The 13,432-nt window shown below is 38.2% G+C and overlaps 1 protein-coding gene across 4 annotated transcripts in view; it reads right to left on the bottom strand.

Annotated features, from left to right (window-relative positions):
- The window catches only part of C10H1orf53 (chromosome 10 C1orf53 homolog), a 30,951-nt gene extending 30,356 nt beyond the window's left edge, over positions 1-595 (bottom strand). For 3 of the 4 annotated variants that reach the window (XM_053693794.1, XM_053693795.1, XM_053693796.1), the window contains exon 1: positions 291-595. In XM_053693794.1, the coding sequence (XP_053549769.1) occupies positions 291-560 (270 nt within the window). In that variant the 5' untranslated portion in view covers positions 561-595. The remainder of the gene's footprint in view (positions 1-290) is intronic. The other variant, XM_053693797.1, reaches the window with a different exon arrangement.
- Between the last annotated feature and the right edge of the window lie 12,837 nt (positions 596-13,432).

Below are 13,432 nucleotides of genomic sequence, written 5' to 3'. Positions count from 1 at the left end.
ATATACCCGCAGGCCCCGAGCACTACAGGCCGCAGGCCCCGAGCACTACAGGCCGCAGGCCCCGTATTATATACCCGCAGGCCCTGAGCACTACAGGCCGCAGGCCCCGTATTACCCGCAGGTCCTGAGCACTGCAGGCCCCGTATAAGGCCCTGAGCACTACAGGCCGCAGGCCCCGTATTATATACCCACAGGCCATGAGCACTACAGGCCGCAGGCTGATCGGTGAGTTATAAGGATTATACCGTGAGAGCTTTGCCCAGCCCTGCACTCCCCGTACCAGGCATCACCTGACAAGCTGCTTCATGGGCCTCTACGATCCGAAGCGCCTCAGGATCCAGCCCGGGGGAGCGTGCGGCCTGATGGGCTTCTCCCTGTAAATCTTCTGGCGCTGAAGCCGCCCGATCACCCGCACCGTCCCCCTGCTGCCCTCCGGCCATGGCCTGAAAGCGTCTGTATAGCGTGACCGGGGACGCCTTATAGTGTGACGTGACCCCCTGCAGCACGGACTTAGGACAGGCCGGGAATAGCTGGCCCAGATACCGCGGCCTAAACCACATCCCCTCCCCCCACCTGAGCCAGGCCTCCCGGTACTGCTGCCTAAGGCCTCTGTGTAAACCACATCCCCTCCCCAGCTGAGCCAGGCCTCCCAGTACTGCTGCCTAAGGCCTCTGTGTAACCGGCTGCACTTGTTATTGCACATTAGCCGCCCTCATCCTGTATAGGTGTAAGAGGTAATCAAACAGAAATGTGTCAGGTCAGCTATAGACAGAGTACATTATATAGTATTTATAGAAGAACCAGCACCCAACATGTCTGCCCACAATGCTCTAAAGTGTAAACGTATTTAGTAGGTAGGATAGCCTTATGCTTATCCCAGGCATTAGTTATTATGTAGGATAGCCTTATGCTTATCCCAGGCATTAGTTAGTATGTAGGATAGCCTTATGCTTATCCCAGGCATTAGTTAGTATGTAGGATAGCCTTATGCTTATCCCAGGCATTAGTTAGTAGGTAGGATAGCCTTATGCTTATCCCAGGCATTAGTTATTATGTAGGATAGCCTTATGCTTATCCCAGGCATTAGTTAGTATGTAGGATAGCCTTATGCTTATCCCAGGCCCAGAGGCAGAACTTTTCTTTACTTTCTGCAATGAGATTTTTTTAGTGAAAATGTTTCTACAGGTCATTTTTAAATAAAATTCAATTTTAAGTTAGGCAGTTACACTAAGGCACCAGTTTAATTGCAATGTGTTGGTTAACTGAAGAATAAAGCAATTTTTAATGTTTTATAATATAGTGCAGTAGTTGAAAATTACATTGCAAATTAGCTGCATACAAAGAAAGACATTTAAAAATGTCTCTTTAATAAATCTTTATCCTTTTCTCTTGGACTAACATAGAAATGTAGTAATAAAAAGATGCAGTGCTCTTACATTCAGAATAAGCCGCTTTGCAGACTGGGAAAGGCTAGTGGCGGATTTGAAAAAATCTCTGAGAGCCCATTAACAAGCAATGTGCTGCTGCTTTGCAGCGCTACTGCATATTTGACTGCTCACTTCAAACAGCACTTTGCCCTGGATGCACTGTGTTAAGGAAAATGTATACAGTGCAGCCAGAGCACAGCTCTGTCTGAAGAGAACTGCCTAATGTGGAGCAGCACTACAAAGTTCAAGCGCTAACAGTTCCTGCATGTGTCCTGTTCTTTCTGCAGGCATGCTGCATTTTCTGCGATGACATCTCACATCACTGTATGTTCTGCCTTGGGGATCCCAGGTATTAGTTAGTATGTAGGATAGCCTTATGCTTATCCCAGGCATTAGTTAGAATGTATGCTAGCCTTATGCTTATCCCAGGCATTAGTTAGTATGTAGGATATAGCCTTATGCTTATCCCAGGCATTAGTTAGTACATAGGATAGCCTTATGCTTATCTCAGGCATTAGTTAGTACATAGGATAGCCTTATGCTTATCCCAGACATTAGTTAGTACATAGGATAGCCTTTTGCTTATCCCAGGCATTAGTTAGTACATAGGATAGCCTTATGCTTATCCCAGGCATTAGTTAGTACATAGGATAGCCTTATGCTTATCCCAGGCATTAGTTAGTATGTAGGATAGCCTTATGCTTATCCCAGGCATTAGTTAGTATGTAGGATAGCCTTATGCTTATCCCAGGCATTAGTTAGTACGTAGGATATAGCCTTATGCTTATCCCAGGCATTAGTTAGTACATAGGATAGCCTTATGCTTATCCCAGACATTAGTTAGTACATAGGATAGCCTTATGCTTATCCCAGGCATTAGTTAGTACATAGGATAGCCTTATGCTTATCCCAGGCATTAGTTAGTATGTAGGATAGCCTTATGCTTATCCCAGGCATTAGTTAAAATGTATGCTAGCCTTCTGCTTATCCCAGGCATTAGTTAGTATGTAGGATATAGTCTTATGCTTATCCCAGGCATTAGTTAGTACATAGGATAGCCTTATGCTTATCCCAGGCATTAGTTAGTACATAGGATAGCCTTATGCTTATCCCAGGCATTAGTTAGTACATAGGATAGCCTTATGCTTATCCCAGGCATTAGTTAGTACATAGGATAGCCTTATGCTTATCCTAGGAATTAGTTAGTATGTAGGATATAGCCTTATGCTTATCACAGGCATTAGTTAGTATGTAGGATAGCCTTATTCTTATCCCAGGCATTAGTTAGTATGTAGGATAGCCTTATGCTTATCGCAGGGATTAGTTAGTATGTAGGATATAGCCTTATGCTTATCCCAGGCATTAGTTAATATGTAGGATAGCCTTATTCTTATCCCAGGCATTAGTTAGTATGTAGGATAGCCTTATGCTTATCCCAGGCATTAGTTTGTATGTAGGATATAGCCTTATGCTTATCCCAGGCATTAGTTAGTATGTAGGATATAGCCTTATGCTTATCCCAGGCATTAGTTAGTATGTAGGATAGCCTTATGCTTATCCCAGGCATTAGTTAGTATGTAGGATAGCCTTATGCTTATCCCAGGCATTAGTTAGTATGTAGGATAGCCTTATGCTTATCACAGGTGTTAGTTAGTATGTAGTATAACCTTATGCTTATCCCAGGCATGAATTTTATTATTATGTAGGATAGCCTTATACTTATCCCAGGCATTAATACTTAGGATATCCTTATGCTTATCACAGGCATTAATTAGTATGTAGGATAGCCTTATGCTTATCACAGGGATTAATTAGTATGTAGGATAGCCTTATGCTTATCCCAGGCATTAATTAGTACGTAGGATAGTCTTATGCTTATCACAGGCAGTAATTAATACATAAGATAGCCTTATGCTTATCACAGGCATTAATTAGTATGTAGGATAGCCTTATGCTTATCCCAGGCATTAATTAGTATGTAGGATATTCTTATGCTTATCCCAGGCATTAATTAGTATGTAGGATAGCCTTATGCTTATCACAGGCATTAATTAATGTGTAGAGTAGCCGTATGCTTATCCCAGGCATTTAATAGTACATAGGATAGCTTTATGCTTATCCCAGGCATTAAATAATACATAGGAGAGTCTTATGCTTAATTAGTATGTAGGATAGCCTTGTGCTTATAACAGGCATAAATTAGTACTTAGGATAGCCTTATGCTTATCCCAGGGATTAATTAGTACGTAGGATAGTCTTATGCTTATCCCAGGCAATAATTAGTGCATAGGATAGCCTTATGCTTATCCCAGGCATTACTTAGTACGTAGGATAGTCTTATGCTTATCCCAGGTATTAATTAATACGTAGGATAGCCTTATGCTTATCCCAGGCATTAATTAGTATGTAGGATAGCCTTATGCTTATCCCAGGCAGTAATTAGTATGTAGGATAGCCTTATGCTTATCCCAGGCAGTAATTAGTACGTAGAATAGCCTTATGCTTATCTCAGGCATTAATTAGTATGTAGGATATAGCCTTATGCTCACCTAGGGATTAATTAGTATGTAGGATAGCCTTGCGCTTATCCCAGGCATTATTTCGTATGTAGGATAGCCTTATGCTTATCTCAGGCATTAATTTGTATGTAGGATAGCCTTATGCTTAGTCCGGGCATTAATTAGTACATAAGATAGGTTTATGCTTATTGAAGACATTAATTAGTACATAAGGTAGCCTTATGCTTATCCCAGGCATTATTTAGTACACAAGATAGCCGTATGCTTATCCCAGGCATTAATTAGTATGTAGGATATAGCCTTATGCTCACCTAGGGATTAATTAGTATGTAGGATAGCCTTGCGCTTATCCCAGGCATTATTTCGTATGTAGGATAGCCTTATGCTTATCTCAGGCATTAATTTGTATGTAGGATAGCCTTATGCTTAGCCCGGGCATTAATTAGTACATAAGATATGTTTATGCTTATTGAAGACATTAATTAGTACATAAGGTAGCCTTATGCTTATCCCAGGCATTATTTAGTACACAAGATAGCCGTATGCTTATCCCAGGCATTAATTAGTATGTAGGATAGCCTTATGCTTATCCCAGGCATTAATTAGTATGTAGGATAGCCTTATTCTTATCCCAGTCAGTAATTAGTACATAAGATAGCCGTATGCTTATCCCAGGCATTAATTAGTATGTAGGATAGCCTTATGCTTATCCCAGGTATTAATTAGTATGTAGGATAGCCTTATTCTTATCCCAGTCAGTAATTAGTACATAAGTTAGCCTTATTCTTATCCCAGTCAGTAATTAGTATGTAGGATAGCCTTATGCTTATCCCAGGCATTAATTAGTATGTAGGATAGCCTTATGCTTATCCCAGGCATTAATTAGTATGTAGGATAGCCTTATTCTTATCCCACTCAGTAATTAGTACATAAGATAGCCGTATGCTTATCCCAGGCATTAATTAGTATGTAGGATAGCCTTATGCTTATCCCAGGTATTAATTAGTATGTAGGATAGCCTTATTCTTATCCCAGTCAGTAATTAGTACATAAGTTAGCCGTATGCTTATCCCAGGCATTAATTAGTATGTAGGATAGCCTTATGCTTATCCCAGTCAGTAATTAGTACATAACATAGCCTTATTCTTATCCCAGTCAGTAATTAGTATGTAGGATAGCCTTATGCTTATCCCAGTCAGTAATTAGTACATAACATAGCCTTATTCTTATCCCAGTCAGTAATTAGTATGTAGGATAGCCTTATGCTTATCCCAGTCAGTAATTAGTACATAACATAGCCTTATTCTTATCCCAGTCAGTAATTAGTATGTAGGATAGCCTTATTCTTATCCCAGTCAGTAATTAGTACATAACATAGCCTTATTCTTATCCCAGTCAGTAATTAGTACATAAGTTAGCCTTATTCTTATCCCGGTCAGTAATTAGTACATAACATAGCCTTATGCTTATCCCAGGCATTCTTGAAGTACTACATAGTGTTTGTCTTTACCACCTCTAATTTAAGTTTATTCAATTAATTAACTACATTTTCTGTTAATTATTTCAGTAAAAACTCCTATCTATATATTACATACCAACCATATATCAGCTTTTGCTCACCTATATATATAAATATATATATATACAACGCTCCCTATAACCTTTTCTGTGTATATATAGCCCTGCATATAACTGCTTTTACCCACCTATATATATATAAATATATACAGCACTCCCTATAACATTTTCTGTGTATATATAGCCCTCCATATAACTGCTTTTGCCCACCTATATATATATAAATATATACAACACTCCCTATAACCTTTTCTGTGTATATATAGCCCTCCATATAACTGCTTTTACCCACCTATATATATATATAAATATATACAGCACTCCCTATAACCTTTTCTGTGTATATATAGCCCTCCATATAACTGCTTTTGCTCACCTATATATATAAATATATATATATACAACGTTCCCTATAACCTTTTCTGTGTATATATAGCCCTCCATATAACTGCTTTTGCTCACCTATATATATATAAATATATATATATACAACGTTCCCTATAACCTTTTCTGTGTATATATAGCCCTCCATATAACTGCTTTTGCCCACCTATATATATAAATATATATACAATGCTCCCTATAACATTTTCTGTGTATATATAGCCCTGCATATAACTGCTTTTGCCCACCTATATATATAAATATATATACAATGCTCCCTATAACCTTTTCTGTGTATATATAGCCCTCCATATAACTGCTTTTGCCCACCTATATATATATAAATATATATACAATGCTCCCTATAACCTTTTCTGTGTATATATAGCCCTCCATATAACTGCTTTTGCCCACCTATATATATATAAATATATACAACACTCCCTATAACCTTTTCTGTGTATATATAGCCCTCCATATAACTGCTTTTGCCCACCTATATATATAAATATATATACAATGCTCCCTATAACCTTTTCTGTGTATATATAGCCCTCCATATAACTGCTTTTGCACACCTATATATATATAAATATATACAACACTCCCTATAACCTTTTCTGTGTATATATAGCCCTCCATATAACTGCTTTTGCCCACCTATATATATATATATATATATATATACAATGCTCCCTATAACCTTTTCTGTGTATATATAGCCCTCCATATAACTGCTTTTGCCCACCTATATATATATAAATATATATACAATGCTCCCTATAACCTTTTCTGTGTATATATAGCCCTCCATATAACTGCTTTTGCACACCTATATATATATAAATATATACAACACTCCCTATAACCTTTTCTGTGTATATATAGCCCTCCATATAACTGCTTTTGCCCACCTATATATATAAATATATATACAATGCTCCCTATAACCTTTTCTGTGTATATATAGCCCTCCATATAACTGCTTTTGCACACCTATATATATATAAATATATACAACACTCCCTATAACCTTTCTGTGTATATATAGCCCTCCATATAACTGCTTTTGCTCACCTATATATATATATAAATATATATACAACGCTCCCTATAACCTTTTCTGTGTATATATAGCCCTCCATATAACTGCTTTTGCCCATCTATATATATAAATATATATACAATGCTCCCTATAACATTTTCTGTGTATATATAGCCCTCCATATAACTGCTTTTGCCCATCTATATATATAAATATATATACAATGCTCCCTATAACATTTTCTGTGTATATATAGCCCTCCATATAACTGCTTTTGCCCACCTATATATATAAATATATATACAATGCTCCCTATAACCTTTTCTGTGTATATATAGCCCTCCATATAACTGCTTTTGCCCACCTATATATATATAAATATATATACAATGCTCCCTATAACCTTTTCTGTGTATATATAGCCCTCCATATAACTGCTTTTGCCCATCTATATATATAAATATATATACAATGCTCCCTATAACATTTTCTGTGTATATATAGCCCTCCATATAACTGCTCTTGCCCACCTATATATATAAATATATATACAATGCTCCCTATAACCTTTTCTGTGTATATATAGCCCTCCATATAACTGCTTTTGCCCATCTATATGAAAGAACACGTATCAAGCTGCCGGTAGACAAGTTCTTGAGCATCACTTTGTAAAAGTTAGGATTGCACAAAAGCTCTTGTGCACGGAGTCGTGCGAGAGCAGATCTATTAATTACCCTGAACCAGGGAGTTTGGGATTATTTATCACTGAGGATAAGAAGCAGGAAGTGGTGTCACATGATTGCATCTTGATACATTTTGCCAATTATCCCTTCATAACGTGTTCTATCCATCTATATATCCTCTCTGTGTAACTCCATTCCCTGTGGTTCGTCTTCCTGTTTTCTAATCTGAACACTGTATTTTGCCTTCTCACTTGTGCCTCCTACCCTGTCACCTGCGCCCGCACCGCTATGTTTAATCCTAGTTTTCTTATATGTTTAACAAACTGGTTAAATAATATGCAGACCGAGACCTCACTTTGTTTCCTAGCACTAATGACCATGAAGGGGTTAAAGAGCAGAAGTGAGGTAAAACCATACTTCCCCCTTCAGAAGTTCCTCAGTATGTTTCGTATGTGTCTGGTAGAGAGGAAGTGAGAAATTACTGCTAAACCCCCGCTACAGTATCAGAGTACTCTGGCCTCAGTGACTGCAAGATGTAGATTTAGCTTGTTTAAAATTATTCTAAAAAAACCTGAGATTATCCTCAGTGTATTCTTTGCCTTTAAAAAATAAAGAAAAAAATCAGTAGTTTGTAAAAAAATCAGGGTCAAGCTCAGTATAGGGCAGTGTTGTGCTGCTGGACGTCTGCCAATCTTCACAGCTATAAACCTGAGATGTTTAGACCGTTGTAGGCGCAGCGACAATGGGAAGTGCAGTAAAGCAAGTCTGCAGTAAGGGCCCCATATTTGTACCAGATACAGTCAATAACTCATCATAAAGTACAGCTCTGTCTGGTAGCCTAGGGGTTAATACATATGGCATTATCTGGCTGAAGTTTGCTGACGGAGCCCTGTTGTTTGCGTGTGTTTAATGTTTTTATTTTACTGTGCAGAGTCTTGTCTCATGTTGCTTCAGTTAGGGCTGTGACACACTGAGAGTGGCACGGCGCACAGCGTTATGATGCGGCTGTGCGCACTCACTGTCAGGTCGCGTAACTGAGCTCTCAGAGTTGAAATATTTGAACTTCAAAAGCGATGCAACGCAGCGCAAAGCAATTGCTTCGCCTCGCGCTGCATCACTTGCAGTGTGTCACAGCCTTTAAGACTGTGACACACTGCAAGCGATGCGGCGCGAGGCAAAGCAGCTGCTTCGCTCCGCGTCGCATCGCTTCTGAAGTTCAAATATTTCATCTCTGAGCGCTTAGCTACGCGACCTGACGCAGCAGAGTGCTCAGAGATGAAAAGGCAGGACACACTGAGCGCGCACAGCCGCATGTACACGCTGCGCGTCGCTCCGCTTGCAGTGTGTCACAGCCTTAAAGACTGTGACACACTGCAAGCGATGCGGCGCGAGGCAAAGCAGCTGCTTCGCTCCGCGTCGCATCGCTTCTGAAGTTCAAATATTTCATCTCTGAGCGCTTAGCTACGCGACCTGACGCAGCAGAGTGCTCAGAGATGAAAAGGCAGGACACACTGAGCGTGCACAGCTGCAGCTACACGCTGCGCACCGCTCCGCTTGCAGTGTGTCACAGCCTTAAGTCTGTGTGTAGTTCACCAAGACACGAGTCTGTATTCACAAGACCAGCTATTAAATTCCTCTTGTTTGTTGTGTAAAACTGAAAAGCAAATTCTGTTACTTTCAAGTGCTGCAAAATGGATGTTTGATTTGCAGCATTTAGAGGTCACAGAATTGGCTTTTCGTTCTCTCTAGGGAACGTGAGACAGAGCGGTTTTTATGCAACAAACAAGAGGTGTTAATGTCCTTTTACTTTATTCTTATATATTAGACACTTTCAACACTTTGAGATTGTAATTTGAAATGTGTAACTATATGTAGTAAAAAATGTAATATTATTTTGTCACCTTTTCCTTTAATTTCACTCTTATGGCTATGCACATCACATGTTTACACTTTTTAAAGGGACAGTCTACACCAGAATTGTTATTGTTTTAAAAGATAGATAATCCCTTTATTACCCATTCCCCAGTTTTGCATAACTAACACATTTATATTAATATACTTTTAACCTCTGTGATTATCTTGTATCTAAGCCTCTGCAAACTGCCCCTTTTTTCAGTTCTTTTGACAGACTTGCAGTTTAGTCAATCAGTGACTGCTCCCAGATAACTTCTCGTGCACAAGCACAGTGTTATCTATATGAAATACGTGAACTAACACCCTCTAGTGGTGAAAAACTGTTAAAATGCAATCTGAAAGAGATGGCCTTCAAGGTCTTAAGAAATTAGCATATGAACCTCCTAGGTTAAGCTTTCAACTAAGAATACCAAGAGAACAAAGCAAAATTGGTGATAAAAGTAAATTGGAAAATTGTTTAAAATTACATGCTCTATCTGAATCATGAAAGTTTATTTTGGCCTAGACTGTCCCTTTAAAGCAGTGCTTTCCAAACTGTGTGTCGGGACATCATATTATCTTAACCTATTGGCGCAGTTCAGTGGGAACTGAAACTATTCCCATTGGCGGCTTTGGCGGCACATTGGCTCCTGACTGCACGTGTAGTCTCCTTAATTGGCTCCTGACTGCACGTGTAGTCTCCTTAATTGGCTCGTGACTGCAAGTGTAGTCTCCTTAATTGGATCGTGACTGCAAGTGTAGTGAGTGAGTGGAACAGCAGTGTGTTTGCAGCATGGTCAGTAGTCAGTTGGACTCGCCGAGCTATGAGGGCGGCAGCTTAAACGCTGAGCTGAAGTCAGAAGTCAGTGGGGTTTTTTCCTGCAGCTAGCTCCCAGTAGTGCATTGCTGCCCCTGCTCTTGATATATGGATAGGAAGTGGAAGCTTAAAAATGCTTGATGATAAAATGCAAGTGTCTTTATCTAATATTCCACCAAATATTCAGAAATTGTGTTCATCCCATCAACCTCATACAGCCCATTAAATAGTAAGTAGCTATTGGTGTAGTTATCATAAATTTTGTTTTTAATTCTTGCACATACATACTGCTACTTGTAAATACATTTAGTTATTATATAATTTATGTGTCCGTATCTCTTAAAGCAAGTTAGTTTAACCTCCTGTTTGCTAGTACAACTGATTTACTGTGTCACGAAATGATATAGGTCTAAAAACTGTGTCACCAACATGAGAAGTTTGGAAAGCTCTGACTTAAAGGAATAAAAAGGTAAGAATCTAAATGTGAATGGGTGCGCTTTATATTTAAATTGAAGCATTTTTGCAATATACTTTCATTAGGAGAATCCTTCTAGTATAAGTTCAGCTGCATACACACATATGCTGTGAGATTCTGTGCACCAGTATTCAAGCACTACACCTTCAAGTCTGCAGTGTTTATATGACACAATACACTCTGAGCTTGATACTGGTGCACGGGCCTCACAGCATATGTGTGTGCGTATGCCACTAAAAAAAACCCAGTAATAACTTTTACTAGAAGTATTTGTGCAAACATGCTTCTGTCTAAAATACAAATGCTCTCATGCACATTTCAGTTCTGATTTTGCATCTCTTTAAACAACTAATATAACGCTAAAACATTCATCTGCATATAATTCTCAGGCTGATCCTTGCATTGAATACATCATTCTATCTAGAATTTATTTAGCATTAAAGGAGCAGTAAATGCAGTAGATTTGCATAAACAACAAATACAAGATAACAAAGCAATAGCACTTAGGGCTAGATTTATCAACGCTGAGGCGTACAGGGGCGCGTATATGCGCCCCTGTACGCCTCAGCTCGCCTATGGCGGGGCGAAATTACCGCAGGTAATTAATATTGCACACAAACGCAATTTTGCGCTCGCGTGCAATCCCGCCCCCTGCCCGTGCACAACCAATCACGCGCGGGCAGGAGCTGTCAATCTCCTCGGTCGGACTCGACCGAGGAGATTGAATTTCGCCACAATAGAGGTGGCGTAGATGTTAGGGAAGCAGCGGTCACCAGATAAATCCCGGCGAGCAAGTTCTTGAGAGAACTTGCTGCCGTACAGGCTTAATAAATCTAGCCCTTAGTCTGAACTTCAAATGAGTAGTAAAAAAGTTCTGACAAATTTCAAAGTTCTGTCTTTTTCCACTCCCCCTGTATCATGTGACAGCCATCAGCCAATCACAAATGCATATACGTATATGCTGTGAATTCTTGCACATGCTCAGTAGGAGCTGGTGACTCAAAAACTGTAAATATAAAAAGACTGAGCACATTTTGTTAATGGAAATAAATCACAAAGTTGTTTAAAATTCATGAAAGTTTAATTTTGACTTGAGTGTCCCTTTAATATCCCATTGAATATAGACACACACAAGCATCTGATACGCTTTGTACTTATCCATATACATAGTTTTGTTAAACCCGTGAGGAACATAACAGGTACTGGGTGTTGCAGTATGTTTTACAGGGACATACGGAAGGAAAAATAAAAAAGCTATTATCTGTTACTGCATCCTTCGCTGACTATGGGCCATATTACAAGTGGCGAGAGAGAAGGGGTTTATTGTGGGTGTTTGCGTGCGTCGGAAGTAGCGTGCATATTACAAGTTGAAAGTAAACGAGTTTGCTCAAGCACAATTTAATATATGTTGGGTTAGCGTGATTTCAGAGCTCTGGTTTTTAACTGTTACACGCAAATAAAAAGTTGCACAAAAACAATCAAAAATACATTACAAAGTACAGTTACACTCATAATAACACTATCTAATAAATATACATTACACAGTACAGTTACACTCATAATACCACTGGCTAATAAATACACATTACACAGTACAGTTACACACATAATAACACTATCTAATAAATATACATTACACAGTACACTTACACACATAATAACACTATCTAATAAATATACATTACACAGTACAGTTACACACATAATAACACTATCTAATAAATATACATTACACAGTACAGTTACACTCATAGTAACACCATCTAATAGATATACATTACACAGTACAGTCACACACATAATAACACTATCAAATAAATATACATTACAAAGTACAGTTACACTCATAATAACACTAGCTAATAAACATACATTACACAGTACAGTTACACACATAATAACACCATCTAATAAATATACATTACACAGTACAGTTACACACATAACACTGTCTAATAAATATACATTACACAGTACAGTTACACTCATTAACACTATCTGATAAATATACATTACACAGTACAGTTACACACATAATAACACTATCTAATAAATATACATTACACTGTACAGTTACACTCATAATACCACCATCTAATAAATATACATTACACAGTACAGTTACACAGATAATAACACTGTCTAATAAATATACATTACTCAGTACAGTTACACTCATAATAACACTATCTAATAAATATACATTACACAGTGCAGTTACACACATAACACTATCTAATAAATATAAATTACACAGTACAGTTACACACATAATAACACTATCTAATAAATATACATTACACAGTACAGTTACACACATAATAACACAGTCTAATAAATATACATTACACAGTACAATTACACACATAATAACACCGTCTAATAAATATACATTACACAGTACATTTACACTCATAATAACACTGTCTAATAAATATACATGACACAGTACAGTTACTTATAATAACACTGTCTAATAAAATAACATAACACAGTACAGTTGCACTCATAACACTATCTAATAAATATACATTACACAGTACAGTTACTTATAATAACACTGTCTAATAAAATAACATAACACAGTACAGTTGCACTCATAACACTATCT

The sequence above is a fragment of the Bombina bombina genome, chromosome 10 (assembly GCF_027579735.1).
Source record: "Bombina bombina isolate aBomBom1 chromosome 10, aBomBom1.pri, whole genome shotgun sequence".
NCBI lineage: Eukaryota > Metazoa > Chordata > Amphibia > Anura > Bombinatoridae > Bombina > Bombina bombina.
This window is presented reverse-complemented; position numbering and strand designations above follow the sequence as displayed.